This window comes from Haemaphysalis longicornis, unplaced genomic scaffold, assembly GCF_048455015.1.
Source record: "Haemaphysalis longicornis isolate Haplotype H1 unplaced genomic scaffold, Haemaphysalis longicornis Haplotype H1 scaffold_7, whole genome shotgun sequence".
Taxonomy (NCBI): Eukaryota; Metazoa; Arthropoda; class Arachnida; order Ixodida; family Ixodidae; genus Haemaphysalis; species Haemaphysalis longicornis.
The window spans coordinates 158355917-158380709 of NW_027526422.1; the positions used below are offsets into that span (position 1 = coordinate 158355917).

Sequence of the window (24793 nt, forward strand, 5' to 3'; positions counted from 1 at the left end):
TTCTGAGGCCCTTACAAAATGATTTTTTGCGTGCCTTTGTCACTGCAGTTATCAAACTGGTTCTTCATAAGGCAAGGTGGCCGTGGACTGACTTCAGACTATGCAAAAGACCATGTACAGTCTTCTTTATGAGGTTTTTTAAAAAGCTGTTCCATTTGGGATTATTTAGTATTACTTGAGGGACTTCTGACTACGCAGAAGACCATTTATGGTCCTCTTAATGAGAATTTTTAAAAAGCTGTTCGATTTGGGATTATTTATGCCTACTTGAGGGACTATGGCTTAGGAGTAGTGCTGGATTGGCAGAAAAGTGGAAAAGCACAGGGTACAGAACCACGCCACAACATGACCTGTGCCACGCATGGAGGATAGACAGACTGACAGAGATAGACACAGAGAGAGGGGGGGGGAACAGAAGCCATACCTTCCACTCGCTCTGCGGCTTGATCTTGACCGCCACAACATCCCCGTTGAGGGCTCGGTTCCGGTCATGTAGACCGCCAATATAGATGTCCATCTGACTGTCCTGCAAAAAGTGAGGGAAAGGGAAAAAAGGGGGGGGGGGAGCACAATCACACTCTGCCACACATCACGGTCGTAACACGACAGTCACAATGTGTGTTGTTGCGGAAACATACGAGGCACAAAAAACCGGCTGCACTCACCGTTACGCACATTTGCTCAGCTTAGCAGACAGAGGTTACCACAGTGGCAACTACCACACGTGACTAGACCAGCTTGCCTGTCTGTGAGCGTTACCGAGCATCTGCGTGTGTCGCAGGTAACCGCTTCCGGGAGGGGGGAAAAAAGATAGGAGCGCACACTGTGGAATACACATACAAGATACTGTTCCAGTTTTTCAGGTTCACGGCACCCACTTCTTTATGGCTGCCAATGTAGTAGTAGTGCCACATTCCGCTACACAATCTTTGCAACTATTGATTTGCAATTATTCGGGCATAAGTAATGCTTAGGCAGCATTGAGCATTACGATACCGAACTTGCCACAACTGGTTCAGCATTCGTGCAGGCAGTCAACGCACTTGCCTTATTCTGCAGGCTTTTTAAATAACAAGATGCTAAAGTTTACGAGAGGTTTCAGTGTTTTTACCTCTTTCTAGGATGACAAAAAAGAAAGACATGAACAGAATGAGAATGTGCCGACCCATTTGAACCACCATGGATCCTGGTAGCCTCATACTGCGCAGCTCCACCATACAGTAGCAGACAGCAACCTTGTCAGTGAGACTAACCACAGCACTACATGGAGGCAGGCCGAATGCAGTGCCCAGAAAAATAGGACACTGCAGGTATGAGAGTGTTTAGGTTTCTGGAGCATAACAGGCATGGTAATGGCCTCAAGATTTTTCCCTGCGAGGCAAACTTAATACCCAAGTTTGAAAACTCCCAACCGTGGCACATCGCGCGTTGGGCAAATTAAAAAAAAAAAGGCCGTTTATTACCTTACAATTGCTGCTATCTATCTTTCCCATAAAAATTATGAGAACCTGAAAATATCTAGCTGTACGAACCGCACGATGCTCAGCAAACAAAACCTCGCTAGAATTTCACAACTTTTATAACTGTCTTGCGCAACTTGTAGTATTATTATTTTCCTGCATCAAGACAAGCGAGCGATTTTTACATTCCAGAACAGCAGCAGAGAGCTGTAAAAATTCCCGCTGGCTATTGAATTGCGGAAACAGCAGGTGTGCTTCAAAGCCGCCGCAGCAATTCGAGTGCCAGAGCTTCAGGCAGCCAAAATGAAATGCTGCAAGTTACGAAGGGCTAGGAGAAGAATGGATAGACGGTGTGCTGCTGTTTTGTAAATGGTCCCCCCCATACTTGCTCAGTAATGCAAACTTCAACTGCATTTCACATTTGCCCCCAGTCTCGGGCTTTCGCACGGCAGAGCACCCTTGTCTGGAGTACTGTGACCAAATGGGTTGTTTGGGCAGTGTACATGTCTTAACAGGGTGGAAAATAGGACTCTTCCTCCATGGCTCCCATTGTTGCAGTGTGATTCGTAACTTCAACCTTGTGTATGCCCTGTCTCAGGGCTGGTAGTTTTGACTGATGCTGGGGTTTAACGTGCTGACACAACACAGACGATGAGGCGCTTTATAGTGGACGGCTCTGGATTAATTTTGACCCCCTTGGGAATCTTTAATGTGCGCCGAAATCTTGAACACACAGGCGTTTGCGCTTTTCACCTCCATCAGAAAAGCGGCCGCCGTGGCTGGGAATCGAACCCGCAACCTCGTGCTTAGCAGCGCAATGCCTTAACCACTGAGCCACCGCGGGGGGTAGGTCAGGTAGTTTCCGTGCCCTTCTCATCTTCAAAATCTATCCAAAGTTGTAATGCATTAAGCTAGCATATTAGAACACTAATTTATAAGCTATTGTTTGAGCACTTCAGAAAAGTCATCCCTTTGTAGTGCGGACTAATTATTAGCCCATGGGCACCTACCACTAAAAAACTAGACTATTCAGCCACTCATGCAAGCACCAGATGTGCACGCATGTAAAAACTGCTTCAGACCCAAGCATGACCTCTGCCTTTTTTTTTTTAATTTTTCTCCATCCATTGTACTTTGTCGATTCACAGGTCCTGTTGTTTTAAGGATCTATCCCTAACGAACTATTTTAAAAAGACACACATGGCTACCAAGGTTTTCACAGGACTTTAAAGAGTGCAGCTTGTTAGCTGAAAGCGGCCAAAGAAAAGCGCCGAATTGAACCAAAGTCTTTTAATGCAGTCTTGTGTGTTCACTCCTTTTTGTGTCACTTTTACTTCTGGCAACACACAAGCAGTGAGAAATCCATGTTAGGCCTTGTCAGAGACATCTACTGGTATAATTCAGAGTGCAACATGGCGCAAAGCAGTACCTGGGTTATGGGGCCAGTTATAGCGAACAGTATCGGAGCACGCACGCACGCACACACACACACACACACACACACACACACACACAAAAAACTCAGATTCAAGGCATATTGGACTATTTGAAGTGAACTTTTGTACGTTTTTGTTCAATGACTATGCACTCATATACATGTGGATATAAAATGAGCATATTAGTTTATTCCACACTGTTGCTTCAATTCCACAATGCACCCACACTACTGAACACTCACTCACGGCGCAGAGTTTTATTAGGTAGGCACAGGTGTTTTCTCAGTGGCCACTTGTTAGAGTACAAGACGAAGTTCGTGAAGAGATAGTTATACCTGTAGGCTAACGTGTTCATACGCGTAGGTGCAGCTTTTCACTTATCCCTTTTGCTCTCAAGCAAACACGGCTGTCCAAGTGACTCTACTAAGCTAGGAAAAGAAGGCCAAACATCTAAGCAAAGAAAGCTTCGCTTAAACAAAACAGTCACCCCCAACTGGAGTTCTTAATAACTAGCAACCTATGGCACACGCACCGAGTGCTTTTGTTGCCAATGTCTCACCTGGTGTCATCATTTTGAAAAAAACTAAATGAATGCAGAGTGCATTTTGAAGCGAGCAAAACTGCTGTCATCATGCTGTGGGCAAGCTAAAAGAAAAAGGCCTCCCGTCGGACTCTCACTTAGCCCTTGCCTTCAAGCAGACGGCACCGGCGCTCGCTTCAAAAAGCATGCGCTTCATTCATGGGTTGGAGCATGCAACACCTAAATGTTATCTTGACTCAACAGTACCTTTAGGCAGCCAGATACGTGCAGTATTCTTATAGTGCAACGAGTTGTGAGACCTTGTAGGTAGTCTCCTGTTAGCGAACACCCGCACTACTGGAAATAAAACTAACACTCAATGCCAGTACATTTGTGTACACTAAAATAGACTCCCCTGATAGCTATTACAAGTGGGAAAAGTAAGCAAAGAAGGTTGCGCTCGCATACCTCGAACATCGCTACATTCGTGCTCCATGCAACAAGCTGAAAGGGACCATGAAGACAAAATACAAGTCCAGTATCGTTAAACAGACTGCTTTGTCCCAACAACAATGTTGCCAATACTGTCGCAAACTTTAAACAAATAATCGATACATTAAGGAAAACTTGCGAAGCAGTGGCAACTACCCAGCAACTTTCCGGCAATTTCTCTGCGACGTCACAATCTTTTTCGTGCGACCGGCAGCTGCCAAACTAAGCCACCACCAAGAAGCATGACTGGTCAATTGCAGAGAGGAGTCTGCTTTGTTTGATCAGATCACATGCAGAACTAGTTTTTTTACTGTTGGTGCACGTTACATGACCCCTGCCCATATTATGTCAATGTAGTTCAAAATTTTGAAACTTTTTCATTATTTCTTGCATTTTTTCACTTAAAAACATCGTTCATGACCGAAATGAAGCTGAGTGGGTTACCAAAGGCCTGTTCTTTTATACTGAACTAAGTTACATTTTGTCTTCACAGCCCTTTGAAGATGACTATGCAGTTTGCAGCTGATCCAGTGAGGCATGCACAGCATGACAAGCCAACAAGAGAACGAAAGCATGCACATGAATCCTTCGGCAACCAAAACGTTTTAGAGTTCCTACTCCAGCCGCCAGGTGCCGCCACCATGTTTCAGCACATGTGCGGCGTTATCTATCCACCGCAGAAAGCCCGGTTCCTGAAGTATTGTTTGAGCATGTCGGACCAGTCGTCTCTTTGAAGTGCAGGCCATTTAGCAGACGTGTGCTTAGTAGTGCAGAAGAACGGAAAGTTGGGCTAGTTGGTACGTGTTCATCTTGGTGGAAACCAAAAGCGCCCCAAAAAAAAGGGACGAAGGAAGACGGGCTGTCTATGTCTTCCTTCGTCCCTGTTTTTTGAGCACTTTTGTTTTCCACCAAGATGAGCGCTTAGTAGTTAGTACCTACTCACAGTGTGTTAAGGACCGCCCAGATTTCATGCATTTCCCCACTCTTCATCACTGATCGCCAACAGTTCAGTGATATGTGAAGAAGAGCTCTGATCTTCCTTCAGCTCACTGATAGACAAGAACGACAGTGAAGCCAAAAAAAAAAACATTCGCATCCTAATGCCTTCACCAAAAAATGAATTCTCTTCGACTCGGGTTAGAGAACATATATACTCGTAGCCCACAGAGAATGTGCATGTTTAGGATAATGATTCATGCCATCTTTACTTTGTGACACAAAAAAGAACATTTTAGGTGCAGCGTTCTGATTTTAGTTTTATATTACAAAAATTATAAATGAATTTCTAAACAGCACACAGTTGTAGCCACTCCACTAACAGCTCACTACAGCAACCACTTATGCATGATAATTTGGGTCTTTTATGTCTTTTGGGTCTTTTAACATTGAAGTGTGCACTCCCCAACATAGTATTGCACAAAAAAATGTACATTTTTAATTTATGAAACAGTCGCAACTGCAGCACACTGCAGTGGACGTACAACTTGTGTCTGTCTGGTTTCCTTCCCTAATATACACAAGCTGCCTGTGACATCACACAAACCTGTAAAACGATTCCGCAACTCTTTCTCTACAGCAATGTCCATCCCTAAAATCCCCCCCTCTCTCAAGAGCCAAGACATCTACAATGTACACGGCTTCAACAGGACAATACTACAATCCTGTCTGTAACGGTGTAAAAGTGTTCCAATAAATGTATCTTTCTTGAAGGACACTCACCATGCGACCTGGCGCATACTACAAGCCTTTGCATGGTTCTAAATTGCACGCCACACCGACTTGTAACCTTGCCCATGATCTCCTCGCCAAGTTAAAGGGACCATAAAGACAAAACATAAGCTTGGTTCATTAAAAAAGGCTGCCTTGCGCCGATAATGACACCGATTTTATTGCAAGCTTCAAGGAAATTATCGGGATACCATTCACTAGGACGCATGACTGGGCTATTGTAGTGCGGTCTCTGGGCAGTTCCATTTGATCGTATCAAGCTTCAAAGCTGGCGTGCAGTTACACACTGACAACTGTGCTTTTAGTGCTGACCCATACTAGGTTCCTCCAGCTGATAGTGCTTCACTGCAGCATTTACGTTGAAGTTTTTCAATATTTCTTGCATTTTTTTGCATGTTTTTCTTTCTTTCCATTTCTAAGACTTTATACATTTGTTCATGCATTTATTTTTGCATTTTTTCTTTCAAGCCATTTCTAACTTTTTGCATTTGCTCTTGCATTTATTTTTGCATTTTTTCTTTCCAATTATAACTTTTTATTTTTTTTTCATTTATTTTTGCATTTTTTCTTATTTGTAACACTTGCATTTTTTCTTGCATTTATTTTTGCGTTTTTCTTGCATTTCCGTGTCTTTATTGTTTTGCATTTCTTTTTTACTTGCATTTTTTAGCATTTATTTTGAGTTTTTCTTTCTTGCATTACCTTTTGCATTTCTTGAAAAACACCATTCATGGCAGAAATGGAGCTGAGTCAGTTACCAAAAGATAGTTCTTTCACACTGAACAAGGCTGTGTTCCTTCTTCATGGGACCTTTAAGAAGTACCCCAAATAGGACCGCGACGATGCTGTTCATAAAATAGCAGCGACCTCTAACATTACTCTAGCCCTGGGTGACCCAATCTTAGTGAATCCCAAGAGGAGCAACTGCCCCAGCAAGTAAAACAACGTTCCATCGCCCCCCTCTCAAAAACAGGGTTTACATTATTTGTGCAGATGTAACGCCACACTGCCATCCCCACCCACTCAATGGAGAATGTCGCATGTGTAAAAGACGGATGCTTTAACACTCTTAGCAAGTGCTCTAACAATGCTTTTAGCTTTCAAACACCCTGCTTTAGCATTCTGTGCCCTGCCTTACTGCTCTCAAAGAAAAAGGGTGACATATAAATTTCCTTTTCATCCCTCTTTACGGCACTGAAGTAGGTCTGTGTCACAACTTAAATGTTGCAATCAAGCCCCCACAGCCAGTCTAACGGTATAAGATATCGACAGCAGTTGCATGTGGTAACTTTTAATTCCTCACTTCGCATACAACCAAGGACAACTGCACTCAATCAGGTCGTCCATAAAAAGTTATAAGCCTTCCCATTTGCTAGACATATGCCCTGGTTATGATCAAGCTATTACAAAATGAAGCAACCTTCTTGACATGTTTTTGCTAATGGGTGTTAAATTGGCTTTTGGAGTGAACCGCTGGGAAACACGATGGAGTAAAAGATAATTAGTTTAAAGGTGGAAAAAACAAAAACCTCAAACAGCTTCGACTTAAAGGGGCCATAATGACGAAGTACAAGTTTGGTTCTTTAAAAAAGACTGCTTCATCCCTAATACAGGGACACCAATTTTACTGGAAACTTCAAACAAATAATTGATGTATATTAAAGAAAACAGATGAAGCAGTGTCGACTCACCAGCCATTTTCTGGCAACGTCTCTACGACGTCACGAGTTCTGTTTGTGCGATCGGCGGCCGTTAACCTAAACCACGGCCAAGGAACGTGATTAGGCAGTTGTAGTGGGGCCTCCCTTTCAAATATACCATTTGAACGGTAACATGCAATTACATACTGATGGTCAGCAATATAGGCTAGCACTACGTTTTTGGTGCAGGGTGCCATATATTATTGCCCTGAAGTGCAAAATTAAGTTTTTCAAATTTTCTTGCATTTCTTTCAGTTAAAAAAGAAAGACGTCTTTTGTGGCTGGAATGGAGTTGAGTGAGTTACCAAAGGGCAGTCCTTTCAAGTTGAACAAAGTTGCGTTTTGTCTTTATGACCCCTTTAAGGGAGGACATTGCTCTTAAAACAGCTTTTTTTAGTTTTCAAGTCACTCTGTGAAACCTGTCAGTCTTGCTGCTTTTTCCCACTGATTCCAAATATGCCATTATTTTCTGAGTCAGTCAATTATATATAAAATGGTTATATGTATGTATAATATATATATAACTGGTACAATACAGTGTTGGTTATAATCTTCGTATTTACTAGTACTATGAACCCTGATGAATGCAATGAGGAAGCAGTTTTTTGGTGCACCACATGGAACTAATTTTAGGTCTCATTAAACTTTGCTGTATGAAACGGGAGGACGAAGTGGATCCTTGCCACTCCTGCCATCAAAGTTTAATGAGCCGTAAAAATTAGTTCCAAGAGATGCATCAAAAAAGTGCTTCCTCATTGCATTCACCAGGGTTCATAGAATTGGAAGATATAACGAGTGCACTTTTACGACTAACACTGTTTTGTCTATTGATCCTCCAGAAATTACTAATTATCTCTAGTTATCCTGGGAACTAATTGACTGACTCAAGAAATAGTGGCATATTTGGAATGAGTGGGGTAAAAGCAGCAAGGCTGGCAAGTTTCACAGAGTTCCCTTGAAAACTAAAAGAAGCTGTTTTAAGAGCAACGTCCCCCTTTAAACCAGTTCTACACCATGCACCATGCAAGACGCAGGCAGTTGTAGAGTCACTGCAGAAAGACATTGTTTTCTATATCTACACCAGCAAGACGGTGGGCAATAACTTCAGCCTTTCTTTCTCATGCAGCACTACAAAAAAAAAACGCTTCCTCTTGCATCCGGCCCACGTTATTAACTAAAAAGACAACCCAGAGATCTTTCAAGTAGCTTTTATTTAAGTCACCGGCCTTAAAAAGTAGTAGCCACATGCTACACAACCGGCCTTTGTAAGTGGTACCTACATGCAAACATTCATGCCTGGAATACACAAGTGGCACGAGGCTTATGCATATGGGAAAAAAGGTGAACTAGCGAGAGTTTGGGCTTTCTGCAGTTCCTCGAAAGGCCGAGGCAGTTTTTGCGCAATCACCGCCATAGCCTGCAAATCTGCAAGAGCAAAACCAGCGAGGGGAGAGAGAGAGGGGGGGGGGAAATGCATGTGACAAAAGGAACAAGGCCACTAAAGAAAGGAGAAACAGCTGTGGCATGTCACTAGGAGCAGGCAGAAAGGTTAGAAAGGCCAATCGGGATGACCTTATGGATATTCATTACACTGGCATTGCCAAACACCAATTTAATGCAAGACAGTGTGTGAGACCCCCTTCCATTCTTATGGGAAATGCCCAGTGATGGGGCATTTCCCATAAGGAGCAGACATGAACATCCTACAGCTTCGCAAAACATTTCACAGCGTTTTTTTACACATCACCAACCTTTGCTTACTAACAACGAAAAAGAATTTCCAACTGTTTTAACAGTTTTTGCACCCTCTGTTCTGTACACTGAGGAAGCCCAGTGGTGGCTTTCCGTTCCCATGTAGGGAGGACAAGCCACACATTTCCGGCGTGATAAGCCCCCCCTATACACAAAAGAAATGCGTACAATTGATCTAAGGGAACACTTTACAACTAAAAAATAAAGGGACCTAGTGAAAAATTGACAAAATGACAAAACCCAAAGCCTCATCCACCGAGATCAGCCTTCCGTGCACGGAGGGTGCAGTACCTCTGCAAAACTTTTCGGGCCTAATGTCTTGCATTTTGCGGCGCTCACCACTATCATCCCAAGCAAACTTTTTCCAAGGCAGGACTAGTGCCTCTGTTAACAACTGTTCCACCCGCACTAGTTCATTTCATGCCTCAGTTCCTATCTCATTATCCAGCTCACTCCTTTGATCAACCTTAAACATGCGCTGAAATTTCGATGCGTGCACGGGTGTCTTCGCTTTTGGCCTCCGTCTGAAAAGCAGCCACAGTGGCCGCGATCGAACCCACATTCTTGGACTGAACAGCGCAACACCCGTAGCCACTGATGCACCGCGGCAGGTAGAAATCGGCGTGCAAACTCTGTGCTAGCAATCGACCAGCACACCCGAACGGAACCAGAGGCCGCACTACAATCGCACAATCGTCAGGCTTATCTTGAGCAGGTTTTGTTGGTGGCTGCCCATCACACGCAACAGCCTTTGAGACACCATAGGGGAAGTCGCACCAGAGACTACACTCTTTCATTTGTCTTGCTTGTTATTTAGCTTAACTGTGCCTCAAATTTTAAAGTTGGCAGAACTTATTTTAATGTAGCAATCTTTCAAATGAACCCATCTTGTATTTCATCTCCAGGGCCCCTTCAACAAGTCGGCACCTGCACCATCTATTAGGCCTGACTAGGCATGCATTGAATTTTCATACATCATCATGATCACTATTGCGTGGTGCATTTATAAAAAAGCCGTTCCCCTCAATGTGAAAGCTGTCGGAAGCGCAGAGCAGTGATTCGTCACAATGGGCTGTAGCGGCGTAATCCGCTCCCTGCTGCCACCCCATGCAATTCAAATTTCCCGCCTTCGCAGTGCTTGTAACAGGGAGATGTATAACAAGCACCAGCGGTTCACGAGTTTCAACCGCTTATGACTACATAAACCACTTGGCTTTCGAAGCCTGTGGGTTACGGCGTGACGACAGAACGCAGTGTGGCTCTACTTGGGTACAGCGAGCGAGTTACGACGACAAGGCGAGCCCCTAAAGTGCTCTGCACTTAAAAGGCCTGCCACTCCATCGGCTAGGGTGGCAAGTGGGGAAATTAACAACCGGTGGGTAGGGGCACATTTACAACACCTCTCAGTAAATCCGCAAACTCAAAATTTCCTTAAAATTGACCACACACTTAAAAGAGGAGGAGGCCCTGCTTAGGAGGTATTCTCGAAACAGGCTCGGCTGTGCATGCAGTTCCACCCAAAGCAATCGCAAAAAAACACAAACGCGGGCAGGAGAAGCAAAGCAAGGAAAAAGAAAGGGGAAGGAGGAAAAAGGGAAAAGCAAAAGCCACAGCCCTCAACCCCAACACAATGAGAGTTGGGCCACAGTTCAGGACCCCTATGTGTACACCTACGTTCAAGCAGAGAACCAGGTAGGTGCCTTAAAGGTAACAACGTGGTTGTCAGCTGATCAGTTAGGATTCTTGTCTTCATTCCCCTTCTTTTCTGGTGCATTCGCGAGCTCGGTGCTTTATTCTAATCCTGTGCTTCCTGTTAAGATTAATGTGACAGCTTAACTCTATCCTCCTCTTTCGATCTGCATACGTCGAGCAAAAAGAAAATCGCAGAAAAAAGGGGGGAAAACCGAAATTAAGAAAAAACGAAAAAGTGTGGAAGCTCCATCCTAAGCCCCATGATTTCCAGCAAAATTTTCTGCCTCTGTAGCCTACTTGTAGCCAAAAAAAAAAGTAGAGGGGAAAGACACAGCAGAAAAAAGGTAATGCAAACATTTCAAGAAATAAAGCAGGAAAAGGGTCAAGTAAACACACCTTACTGACCTTCTAGTATTTCTTTTTTTTAACACACTAACCTAAGCAAGTGTAGCTTTGTTTGCCATCCTTACTAGTGCTAGTTAAGCAGTACAACCTTGTTACAACTATGCCAGTTGAGAGTACAGTACGAGATTTACCATTTCTGTTTAAAGTGCGAGATCTACACTGCCCAAGGGAGACACTTGAAACCGTCATTTTAGCTCTGTTCGTTCTGTAAGAACAGGCACGAATGTAGCATCATCACTTACACAGCAATGAGGAAGCCTAGCCTTACAACCTCCACCTCTGCAGAAAGTGCTGTCACATCTTGCATTAACTTTTTGCCAGCATGTACAGCCTGCAAAGCTGTTAACGGAGCATTCAGAAGTCGTAGTTTATGCTTTGATGGGGCAAATTAAGGCAGCCTTTTTATTCCACTTCATCCATTCCTTCATTTCCTGCTTCCTAAAATTTTTTGCACAAGGTCAACTGTGTCATTGCTAAGCCTTTTTGACATTCGTGGATACTGCAAGTGGTACGCGTGGTACAACCTAAACTACCTAGAAATGGTCAACCAGAGATTTGCCATAATTCCGCTGCAAGACACTGCACCATACGAGTAGTAGTATCAGTGCCAAGAGCATCCATCACCCCGGCTGGTGGTGTTTCTTACAGTGAGTCTTCTGCCTAGGTTTGCGATTTATAATACCGCCACATCTCTTTAAAAAATGGCACAAGAATTCGAACGAGACTAGTCCGACGAATTTCTACTTGGGAGTGTCTACTGCACCCAAAGTAGCTCCAACAAGCGTCCCACTGTCCCACCTCACTGGGAAATTACAAAAGGAAAACACGAGGCAGTGGTGTCGGCCCCACACTACATAGAGCAGTATAGCACTGAATGACACAACACACCGAACCATCCTGTTGTGCATCCTGCAACAGCTTTGCAGAAGTGTTCATTGAATGACCGTGGTCACAGCAAAGCTACACGCGCTCTTTGAGGCACGCCACAGTGGAAGGTTCCAGATTAATTTGCACCATTTGGAGATGTTCACCGTGTGCCAACGTCTCAAGAGATGGGCGTTCTCGCTTTCTGCCTCCTCCTGACAAGCAGCCACTGCAACCAGGGTCGAACCTGCATCCTTGGGCTCAGCTGCACAATGCTTAAGCCACCGAGCCACTACAGCAGGTTTCGCGGAAGTGTCAAAAGCAGTTCTTTCTTTCTCTCAGTCTCTCCCTTTTGTCCCCGGGTATGTCCCACGTGCCTTACTGAGCCCCACGAACTGACTACGGGGAGGGCTGTGCAGCTACTGGAGCGAAGTAGAGAGGCCAGTGGTGCAGAAGCAGCCCCCGCCACCACCACCACGGAGTAGTGAGAGAAGAAGAGTGAGTAGTGAGAGTAAGTAAGTGAGGGGGGTGAGGGGTGAAGAGGGAGGAGCCAGCGAAAGAGGAATACCGAGGATTACCGGCGCACTGATAAAGGAGTCCTCGTAGTTCCTCGGGTTGATGCGCAGCACGCCCTGCAAGGGGGGAGAGGGGGAAGAAGGAGGGGGAGAGAAAGAGGATGTTAGAGAGCTCTCCCTTGGTCATCGGAGCCATGGAGATGTGCATTAAATAGACGAGTCTCAGCCCCAAAATTTCCAAAAAGTTTTTTTGAGAAATACCAAATGATCACTCATTCACCCAATACTAACAAAGCATAGTCGTAATTTACTCAAAACTATGGAAGTTACCTCACATGCGTCACAAGACCAGCCATTTCTGCTGCCAAGCCCGGCATTCCTACTGGGCCATCAGTACAAAAGTTGCCAGACATATTTAGTCCCTGGAGCAACAGGTGAGTGTTCCTTCTTTCCAACTGCTGTTTCAGGAAGACAAAGGTCCCCTCCCTCCTTGGCAATGTGATCGCATAGACTCCTTATTCGTGCCCTTATCAACAAGAGGTGATAGGCCTAGTCCTGCCACTACATTTCCATGGCTTCTTCACCACCTTGATGAGACAGTGAGCTCTGTGACCAAAGTACCTTTGTCCAGAGACAGCGCAATGCTTGTAAATCAATATCCAGCTGCGCACTTTTTTTTTTTGAGCAGTTGATGTAATGAGCTGCTTGGACTACCTAGCACGACTTACGAAACAAACAATTTCTGCAATGCACAATCTGGCATACCCTAACAACAAACCATAGTTAATCAACCATAACGAGGCAGTCTATTTTCTGCTTTTTGGCCCCTACTATGCAAGCTATACAGGACAATTCAGGACAATACTATGCAGGAAAATTCCCATGAGGTCTTGCTGGTGTACAAAGGTTAGAGAAGGCATTTTTTGTACAACCATCAACGCCCTATGGCAAAAAAATAGGGTAATACCACTGAAAAACACCTCCTCTATCGGACATTTGAAACCCTTCCCGCCAATGGCGTGTTAGTGTGGCCTGGCAGGTGATGGGGCCTGCTAGAAAGCGGTCAAATTATGTTGAAAATGAATGAATCATTGTCAGTATACATAGTGTTAAGCTTGACCAAAACTAAGCCATTCAAAGTAAATTAATTGCGGTCAAATTAACAACAGCCAAAGCTGTTGGCACTTCCAACTTTTCAGCCACACCACTGGAAAAAGAAAAAAAAAAGTTTGGATATCCCAAGTTTTCTTTTTTTGCCCAGCCATTAAAAACAGTTTTTTATATGGAAGAACAGAACATCTCCTTCCTTTTCTGGCATAATGAAACAGTTTTCGCAACACCACATTAAGGAGCCACTTGGCACCTACTGTTAACCCCCCTTGCCCGCTCTAGCTTCAAGTTTCTCGCACCACCCAGTCCCTGCACGTCAATGAGCAGCACACAGGGTTGTCTCACCTCCACGACTTCGCCTTTTTTCAGAGCTTGCTGGACTTCACAGAGGGGCATGTACGCCTCATACTGCAGGGGAATGGCACAGAGAGAAAAAGAATTGGCAGCACATGTGCAGAGATCAGTCGAGCAGCCCATTAATTAACAAGCGAGCGCAAAGTGTCAAGGACAACTCCCATCTTCCACGAAACTAACACTTGCTCAGAATTGAAAACAGCTGCCCCTCCCCCCTACAGTGTAGGATTAACTTTTTCTAGTCACTTGAAAAATGATGTGAAACCAGGAAACCACACATTTTTAAGGCTTTTCTAAGCAAGCAGAACACAACGTGTGGTATGTAAAATGTGCATCTTAAACGTATCTAAAAGCCTCCAAAATGGCGTGGAAAGTGCCAATGAAGCTCCCTTACATCCTGTACTGGAGGAGTAAAGTGGGCTGAACTATTGTCCGGCACCGCAAAGCAGCAATGGCACTGGAGAAGCTAATCTCCTAGCAATGAAATTTAACGACTGGTTTTGAGAGAGTGAAAATTTCACTGCTAGGCTTTCACAACAAGCTTCCTTCGGAAAACTCGAACAATTGCTGAAACTTGCGGTGGAATCCCCCGTCTTCTGTCACCCTTAGGAAGCAAGCAGAAGCGATGCTCCCATTTCTGAGTGACTAGCATGTTATCATTCACAGGGGGATAAGGTCAAAGTGAGGCCACCCACCCTGGCAGGCTGCTGGCCCTTGGGCTTCTGTTGTCGCTGTGACGCAAAGGAGGGGGATGCCAAGTGGCTCTCTGAAACACACAGGGCGAGACGACACAGGTCACACGCCTCTCGGCTTGGGGCTGCTTTATTCCAGTCATTCGTCAGAGGCACAAGTGCCGCCCACTAATGAGACAGCCTACTATTTTGCTTGCCCTCACATATGCCCAGACAACCTTTCAAGCATGTAATGGTAACATTTCTTTTCCTTAAAAAATTGTGACACATCTGCACTACGCATGTGGTGAACGAAAGCAACGCTCTACCTTACCATTCAAAACAAAACTGCATCCTCTGCCAGGATCCGATAATCAGCATTGGAGTTAAAACCAGCTCGGTTATAGCAACACTGAAATGAACTGTCGCAATATTATTTGAGATAGAATGCTGCTCTTCAGCTCAACTTATCCTTCCTTTCGAAACTGAGCTGAAGTATACAGCAGTTAAATTTATTCACAAAGCTATAAGGAAAAGACAACACATCCGGTGTCGTTCGTGGCACCCTCACAAACAGTTGCAACAACGACGCACCAATTTCTAATTCGGCGTTGCAATACAGTAAAACCTCCTAACAAGAGACACTTGGTGATAAAGAAACATTTGAATGAGAACGGTTTGGTTGGTTTTTCTATGTTCACCATGTTAGCAGCACTGCCTACAAAAGACTGATTACAAAGGGACATGCTTCCCGGGTCCCTTGAATGTCTTTTAATGGGGTCTTACTGTATTTGAGTCTTCAAAATTTCATTTTTTCCTTTCTTTGCATTCATATGAAATTTGTGCAAGCTAAATCTGTTCGCAGCACATTAAAATTCGGCCAAAAGCGAAGTTGAACGTGTTTAGCCCCAGCTGACCTCGCATATGCAGGAGGTGTGGGTTACAAGGAGAGCAGCCCTGCTAAATGCGCTCTTCTTCCGATAAATTGCACAAAGCACCTCATCGCATAGTGTACGTATTTTTCTACTGCTACACTTCATCCTAATCAAGTAGAATGCATTTACAACTGAAACCACTGCCCCTTTAACTCTTTCGTTACCGCGGGAAATTGGCTAATTTTTAAGGGTCTAACAAAACATTTTTTTGCGTTGTACATATTGGTTAGGCACACATTGCAGTAACATAAAATGCAGATTATTCCACGCGCTTTCCAACGACACCAGTTTTAATAATGTTTTCCTAAATAATGATTGCGAAAAAAATTATCGAATTCGAAATTTATGTCCACGCGTCGAAGAAAATAAGAAAACGTAAGTTGTGTACAATAAACCACCAGTAGTAGAAAAAATTGAGAATATACATTTTGTAGGTAGACATTTCAAAAACCCGTCCTAGAAAAAAAATTGAGTTGCTCAGTACAATTTTTGAGATATAAAAGAAAATGTTAGCCCGCGTGGTGCCCGTGCCATGTGGTGAAGCCCAACCACTATTTCAAATTTTGCTATTTTGGGTGGTTTTCTAGAAGAAATCTGGTGGTTTGACATCATTAAAGGCCCAAATTAGCCTCCACGTGATGTAAAAACACCTTGTCAATGATTATGACCGGCACAATATTGAAGGCAAGCAAGCGATGTGAAAAAATCTGCTTGGAGTTGAGAACCAAACTCTTTGGTGGATGTTTGTTGACATTCTGATAATCACTTATCAGTCAGAACTTTCATTTGCGGTTTATTATCATGTTCTGACTCACTATGGTAGCCTTGCTTGCAGGAATTTGGTACAATGCGGTAGAATCATGCCCAGCAAGCTTTCACCACCAAGCCGCCATCGGGCTGTGAAACGAGTTCAGCACTCCGAGCCTACTACATTGCAGCGCCACCTAACAATTTCGAAGAGAAACAAATACAAGGCTGCTGGAGACTGTCAGAATAGACAGTACTACTACGAAGCGACACTAGACCTCCGGAAATAGCCTAGTATGAAACCGAAACTGGCCGATTGGAAGCGTTCTCCTCGTCTGAACTGACACCCGACGACTTGGTGTTATCGTTTGACTTTCAGTGGAAGCTCTTATCGCAGAAGCAAGGCGTAGATAAAGTGGAAGCGCGAGCGGCATGCTTGTTTTGAGGAGCAGTAGCGGGCAACGGAGGCGCCATGGCAAATGAGCTTGTAGTTGGGTAACTGCGTAGTAGCGCCAAATATGAATTTCGCAATGCAAAAACGAAACCGAAACTTCTGGAAACTGGTTGAAAATGGTAGGCACACTTGCTAGACATGCGGGGGACCATCAGAAATAAGCTTTGGGAGAATAAAGCTGCCTTTTCTCCGAACCACAGATCATTAGTGAATAGCTGGGGCCATTTTCAAGTAATTATCACCTCTCAACGCTGTCGGACTACAAAGCTGACCGCATTATTTGGTATTTGACTTGCCGGGAGCCTTTTGACAAAAAAAATATTATGGTAATGCAGCCTAGCGACGATCTGCATGCTTTTTTCTCTAGGGCAGCAGCCACGCCCCCTTCCTCAAAAACGCACGCACCTCAGCTCGCAAAAAACGCCGTCAAAAATCTCCATTTCACAGGAGCGGGAAAATTTAAATGGATTCTAAAAGGGCACTGCCTAGACTAACCACTGACCGCATTAGATGCACGAGAAATGACTACAACATGTTGAAATAGGCAATATAAATCATCGATCACCGGTGATCGATTTGAATAGGCGTGGTAACGAAAGAGTTAATGTTGGAACAGTTTATATCATAGTTTTCGTGGGGTCATCTAGGCAATCACCAAAAAATTGTGACTAAATGCAACTTGTCAAAAATTGCTTTTACAATTTGTATTATACTTGGAGCACTAGAATTTAGGCATGAAAAAACATTACTGGTGGTGGCAGCCACGAATGAAATTGCCAGGGTTTTTGTTGGCCTTCCCGGCATATTATGGAGTCGTCTCAACACCACTCTGACAGGAAGGAAGCACCCGAGTGACAAGATAACACAGCTGAACGGGGTGGGAGGCACCCACACAACGTAGATGATGTCCTTATTGCCTTGCCTTCAAATCATGCAACCCACTCCCTTAGCAACAAGGTTCCCAAGGCATGATCACTATGGTCCAGCATCAGGCCCACCACGGAGCATGCAGCCCACCCTGGTGGCACAGGCAGCAGCGCCCACCTGATCCCCGCCGGCTCGAAGGGAACGAACCCTCCGAGAGGGTGGCCGCACTGGACGGACTGCAGGGGCTCCGCCGGACTTGAGACGCTCCCAGTGGGCTCGAGAGGCCCGCAGACCTGAGAGAAGGCCATCGCTTGATCAGCTTCCATAGACTGGGTGCTCGTGGAAGCAGCACAGCGATTCCCCCTCCAATTCCTTCAATAATCTGGTTTTACAAGTGCCGCGATTCCCTCTACAATTCCATCCCTATTCTATTCTTAGCAAGCACAACAATTTCTGCAAGTCCTGATTTTTAACCACACAAATTCCCTCTGCAATTCATTTTGTATAACATTTTAAACAGGTACAGCAGCTCCCTGCCCACTTACCTCTGCAATCCCCTCCATATCCTGTTTCAACAAGCAAAGCAATTCATTCTGCAATCCCTTCTATGTTCTATTTGCATTGAGACTTATCTCTAGGATTGTTCGTTTATGGGTAAAACCCAATTTTACCCAATTCTTACACCCCGAACATGTTTCCGGAGATTCGGGTTAAACCACATTTCTCCCCGAATGAACCTTTTCAGAGTTGATTGATTGATTGTAAAGTTTAACGTGCTGACGCAACGCAGGCGATAAGGCGCGTCGTAGTGGAGGGCTCCGGGTTAACATTTGGGGATCTTTAACGTGCGCCGAAATCTCGTCCACACGGCGTTTTTGCTTTTCCCCTCCATCCGAAAAGCGGCCGCCACGGCCGGGAATCGAACCCGCGTCCTTGGGCTCAGCAGCACAACGCCTTAGCCACTGAGCTATTGCGAAGAGTCTTAGCTGCTTTATGGTTAACCATCACTCCTAACAACAGTGTATGCACCAAGGTAAAGCTACAGCTGTGCTAGCACAAAGACACAGTGACAATGTACTCATCTGTGTCAATCGCAACACTCCCTGCCCCCCTCCCCCTTCTGCAAATGTTAGAAACATCCGACATCCGGTTGAGAAATGAATCGCCTGCCAGGCGAATGGGTGTTTGCGCTCACCCAGCATGTCTCCTCCTGCCAAAGCTACTAAGGATGTGGAAAACGTCATAAAATGAACAAATTTTTGTTCTTTTTTTTACCTGTTACGCCAGATATTTTGGTGAAACTAACAAGCTGAGAGGGGGAAGTGAACCACTGGAAGCCTTCTCGAGTAAGCACCGAGTCCCACACTGTGCCTGAACCCAAAGATGCACAGAGATGCACAAAGATTTCAGAATCGTCATTAACTTCCACGATCGTAGAATTGCAGGACTGGCCAGAATATAGCAGCTTGATGGATGTTCAAACGCCACTGTGCCCCAACATGCTTTTCACTCTACTAGCATTGGCTAATCCAGAAGTGTACGCATTATTCTCTAAGTGTTCTGGACCTTTAAATGCAACAACAATTGGAAAACCACCACGCTCCTAGTACAATGCATTTGTCCCCCACAGCAACTTGCCAGGGGGTGTACATGGAGGCGGGTGTGGAGCACAGAATCAACACTGGTTTAAGCACCCTCCATAGTCAACAATTCTGCTGCCGCATAGTAAAAAAAAAAATAGATAAATGTGCCCTCTCCCATGACGCCTACCCTCCTCTGTTATGCAGAACCTCTATTTAAAAGAAAAATTTGACACCCACCTGAAATACAGCTGTAGAGCTACAGAAAAAAGCTAGGAAAGCAGTTTCTATGTAAAACCAGATAGAAATCCTGGGACAGGATGAAGGTCTTTTTCAACTGCGAAGCCTCCATAACTGATCGATTGATTAACACTGGTTCCTCGCCTTCAGTTGTCATTCAATTCACTCTTGTGATAGCCACCCGGTTAGCTCAGTTGGTAGGGCAGCTGCCTTGATAGTCAACAGCTAAGTTTCTGAGAATCTGTTCAGCTGTATTCCAGGTGGATGTCAAATTTCCCCATCTACAGAAACTTACCACATCTTGGGGTGCTCCCCTCAAAACTGGTCAATTTGAACCCATCTTCCCAGCCAGAGAGGTGCAGTCACGATCTACTTGAAGGTGACCACTCAAGCTACGACCAATCAAGCAACAGCAATATGTTACATCGCCTTCTGTGGTGAGGGGTACATCAGAGTAGCTTCCACCTCTTTTCTTCGCTGTTCCTTAGTAGTGCAGGCCAAGGGAGTTTCATTTATGTTTCTTTAAAAAAAACCTCATTTAAAAAAAACCTCACTCTAATTTCTGTTCTTTGAGCAGCTGCCCCTCCCCTTCCAGCAGGTCTCAGCTTTTCGTTCTTTCTTTCCGTGCCAGGAAACAGGACCACATGTCGTACTCTTCTGTTAACATCGAATTCACGCAATAAATTGCAACGTTATTGCGCAGTTACAACAGTAACAATAAAAAAGCTTGTCACCCTTCGCACACAGGCACTATTGCTTGCCTAAATATGAGGCCACGATGAACATATATTGTCACGAGAAGATGATGAAGAGGGCAATGCAGCGTGGCCCTGTCATCGCAGCCTACGACGATGAAGAACATCTGTGGGTGTGCACTGCCTTCGGGGGCTCTGGCTTGGCCGCCATGCAAATAAGCTGTAAATATATCGTTCGACTGTCATCGTTCATGACGTCTGTCCAGCCGTCCTGTAACATTTTGGTGGTCATCGTCTTCTTGTGACAATATGCTTGCCATGGAGGAGAAAGAAATGAAAAAAAAAAAAAAAGTAGTCATGGGGGCGACGGTTGTAGCCCAGAAGAGCGTAGGAGGTGAAGGGGAGGTAGGGCAAACTTTATCTTAACAATTCCAAAATCGGCTGCCATGCAGCTTGAAAGGTACACCGGCTGATTCTCCTGCATTCACCTTCAAATCGATCGCGACTGTACGTGTGCTCACCTGCTGCCCGGCGGCGGACCTCCGCCCGTGCGTTTGCAGCGATGAGCGGCGTGCTGCGCCTTCAGTCCCGGCGACAAGAAGGAAGCAACACCGCTGCCGTGATGACCGCTAGTAGTGGCCGCGCTGCGGGGGTCGGATCCCGCCCGGTCCCGGGGGCTGCCCCCCCACGAGGCCGCACCACCACAGCCCCCGGAGGAGGACGACAGGGGGCTGGCACTCAGGGGAGTGGCGGCCGCATTGTGGCGGCCAGCCAGCGGCGACCGGCCAGTGGCCGGAGGAGGGGAGGACGACGAGTGGGCATTGGCACGCAAGTTGCTGGGGTCACTTAGAGACAGGCGGCCCCGCTCGCACGTGGCCAGGCACAACTGCTGCCGCTTGGCCTGTGGGTGTTCGGGGAAAAAGAAGCGTCTCTTGTTTGCCAATCCTCAGCAGTTCGTGGGGAGTCTCAACTACTCTATCAATCGAAATTCCATTGGCAAAAAAATAATTGAGATGTGGATTTGCTGTGCTTACTGCCGCTAAATGTGGGCAAAAAAGGCAGTTTTCAAAAATGCCCAATGCAGTAATGTCGCAACACAAAAAAGATAAAGAATACAATCAATGATGGTGTATAAAAGGCCAAAAGCAATGCAGGTCCGCATCTAGTGCCTGCTTTTTTAAGCTTGGGAGCTGCCCAAAGGCGGTTTTCCAATCAAAACTCTCAATAACTAAACTCAACAGTACAATTCTGCCAGAAACAAATTATTTTTGAGACCCCAGATAATCTCAGTAGGATTAAGTGCATTCGGCACATATATTCCATAAAAAAAATCTAGCAGTGCAGTCCTGCACTAACAAATGCCTCTAGGGTAATGACCTACATCCCCTATACACAAGCCAGCTAGCATGAATGCCCTGAAGTAGGTCCGACACATCCATTAAAGAACCCTGACCAATTTTTCCCAACAAACCTCTCACAACCACTCACGTTTTACACAGCAAGCAAAGTGGGAACCGAATGGACTAGAGCTAATGCCTATATTTTGTAATTGAATAGGAAACCAATCCACACAAGTAAGTGTGCATCATTACTAATATTGCTGGGGAGATTACAACCGCTTGCTTTTGTGAGGAACAAAACGTCAGAGGCCACCCCCAGTGCAAACACAAAATCACATGCAAAAAGAAAAAGATGTCAGGCAGAAGCCATCTCCATCGACTGTCTAGACAGTTGAACTTCAATATAACGAATCTCGATTTAACGAAATTCGCGATATAACGAATTTTTTCAAATTTTCTATCAAAATTGTGCTAAATGCATGTATTTTTATCCTGATTTTACAAAGTAATTTCGTGCGGCACTTCCGATTTAACAAAGTAACGGCAAGAAAGCAAGAATGAGATTCTGGTCGAGGCACGTTTTATTTTGCTTCTCAGAGCCTACATTGAGACATTCAGTACTCGCATCAACTCTCAAAAGACTGAAATGAAGAAAAACCGCGAAAGCTACGGTTGACAACAATTCAAAGTGATGAAAGAAGCTGCTCAAACTGCTAGCTGTCATAGACGGCTTAATAGTGCGTCCACCGTTTTGACGTCTCCATCGCTGCGTACGCCAGCGCCCTCTGTGCTTAGACTGCCAACGCCTCCTTCAAGTGTTTTTCTCTACGCCTCATTGCTCACGGTGCCGCTACTCTAGGTTGTGCTCGCTGATAACCACATTAATATTTTGTTCGTGCATCATTAAGTGATTCTTGTAAGCAGCATGAGCACTCCAAGGGAAAGAAAAGTGTTCCGAACAAGAGCCTGAGAAGGTGTCGGTGAAACCGACAGCCACCGAAGTGATGGATTCCATTGATGTCCTGCGGAGGCACGCAGGCGCACACAAACGCAAAAGAGCAAGCCTTGTTAGTGCTGTCAGCATACGAGCTTCACGTAAAGCCCGCTTTGGTCAAGAAATGCCAAGCACTGCGTAAGAACTTCTTCACTATGGCCTGAACATCGAGTGCTGAAGGCAATAAATTGCTCTCTGAACGTGGTCATCTTCGTTTCACCCGTGTTCATCTGACAGCTGCGATGCGGAGCGATCGGTTTCTTTAGGGCCCAGTGGGCAGACCACTAATTGCTTAATAGAATTTGGCTGTCAGACATTTTATGTAAGCCTTCCGCTTTAGCAGAAGCACGTAAGTGCTGCTCCACACAGTGAAGCAGTCCACGAGTACTCCGCGCAACTCACAAACATGGCTTTATCTCCAGTGTCGTGGTTGCATCACGCGCCCATACTGCAGAGCCTTTGTCCATGAAAAAAGTCACTCAAAGGTTTCATAGCACCTGTCCGCTGTCGGCCCGCCGTGCCTAGGCCTACCACTGAACGGACGAAAAGAGGCGTAACTGCTGACACATGCTGCTATGCTTCCAGTATGGTGCGTACACAGGTAAAATGATATTTGCATCATGTTACGCACGTGTTTCCTTCTATACTGGTGCCAAAGTGTTTCTTAGTGGTAGTTTTGGCGTTCGTAAAAGCTCTAGGCACACTCCTGGCAGATGGGGCAATAGGCAACTCGCTTTGCAAAACATTCAACAGATGGCGCAATAAGCGTTAGATCGGGACGGAAAAAATTTAGCACTGAACGCTGTTACAATGTAAACTAACAGATGGCACCACATTGTTAAGCAGGGTGCATCGAAGAGACTAAAACCCGACTATCCACAACGAGAATGCAAATCGAAAGAGTGCTTCTGTCATCGTTCTCACTGTGGTTGCACTGTCCACTACACGTATTGTAGGCAAAGTAAAAAGCCATGCGACACAGTAACTTCGTTTAACCATGATCTCACGTCCCGTGCGGCGCCAAGATATATGCACAGAGAATGGCAGGTAACGGACTGTAGGCGCACAAGTTGTTTTGTTGTATGTGCTGAGTGCGCGACCAGCGGCTCCTGTGGCCGCAATGGTTCACTGGGTAGGTTTTAGTTTTCCTGCTAGACCCCACCGCTGTCTCACTCGCTCCCAGCAACCGCTTACATCATGCGAAACATCATGAAATGGCACGAGGAATGAAATCCATTCTTCAACTGGTAATTTCTCGGCAATTAAAGCATCTTTTGCCGCCGAATAAACGCTGAAAAGGTTTCGGGGCAATTGAATGTTCATCTGAGCCCAACTTGCTATTTGCCTTCAATGTCCCTTTAGAAGCTTCAACTTTTGCCAAGTGCTTTTGCCCAGCCGCAATGGGGCTGCAGTGTAACAGGGACCTCCTCCTCCTCATCATCAACTGTGACAGCTATGAGTAGTCACCAAGCACCTGTGGCATCGGTGGTGTCCAGTCCCGCTTCTGCTTTCAGGGCACAAAACGGTCCAAAATGTTCTATGCCACTTGCTAGTTGATAATGACATGCTGAATTCACACTGTTCACTCACAGTGCTTACTCTGACTGTGTCCAACAGCTGCCCTACCCCAACGAAGAGAATCGCTGTGCTGCCTTCAGGCCCACACACTCAAGCATGTCAGGAGGATAGCTAGCTTCACTATAACCATCAGAGTATGACAACGTACAAAGGGGAACGACATGCAGGTTGGCACGTGGCAGAGCCAAGCTGGTACCAGCTTCTTCACCCCCCAATCCGGCGTCCCCCATTCTAACTCGCCTGTTCCATAGCACCCCAAAGCCTGGATGCCTGGGTCCCTCATTTCCATATTCCAATTTTCCTCCACTGCAAGTCGCTCTACGGACGGCAGAAGATGTGGTGCTCGAAGTTAAATCTCCCCCTGGGTGTGCGCCAATCTTCACATTCACAAACCCACTCACTCTGTCATTAAATGAGTTGTCCCCGTTTCGGGCAGCCGTGGCCCTGGCCTTCCTTGCATCTCCCGTCTGCTACCACACTTGACACACTACATGCCCACCGGTGCACACTGCCAAGTTTGCTCCATGTCAGTCCCTGAGGCGCTCTTTTAGGTGGTCCAGCTTTACGCTAGGCTTACTTGAAAGCCAGGTGCTTACTCGCAACACAGGGAATCCCCAGCTGCTCCTCGTGAGGCCCTGCCCTGCCCAGTTCACCCTCCCCGTGC

General features: G+C 45.5%; 1 protein-coding gene across 2 annotated transcripts in view; it reads right to left on the bottom strand.

Moving 5' to 3' along the window:
• The window catches only part of LOC144147169 (DIS3-like exonuclease 2), a 101975-nt gene that overhangs the window by 63602 nt on the left and 13580 nt on the right, over positions 1–24793 (bottom strand). Inside the window, exons 3-8 of one of the 2 annotated variants that reach the window (XM_077679239.1) lie at positions 20739–21118; positions 17880–17995; positions 14724–14794; positions 14020–14082; positions 12628–12681; positions 425–526 (exon numbers count right to left, since the gene is read on the bottom strand). In XM_077679239.1, coding sequence (XP_077535365.1) covers positions 425–526; positions 12628–12681; positions 14020–14082; positions 14724–14794; positions 17880–17995; positions 20739–21118 — 786 coding nt within the window. Of the gene's footprint in view, positions 1–424; positions 527–12617; positions 12682–14019; positions 14084–14723; positions 14795–17879; positions 17996–20738; positions 21119–24793 lie in introns of those variants that run through there. The other variant, XM_077679240.1, reaches the window with a different exon arrangement.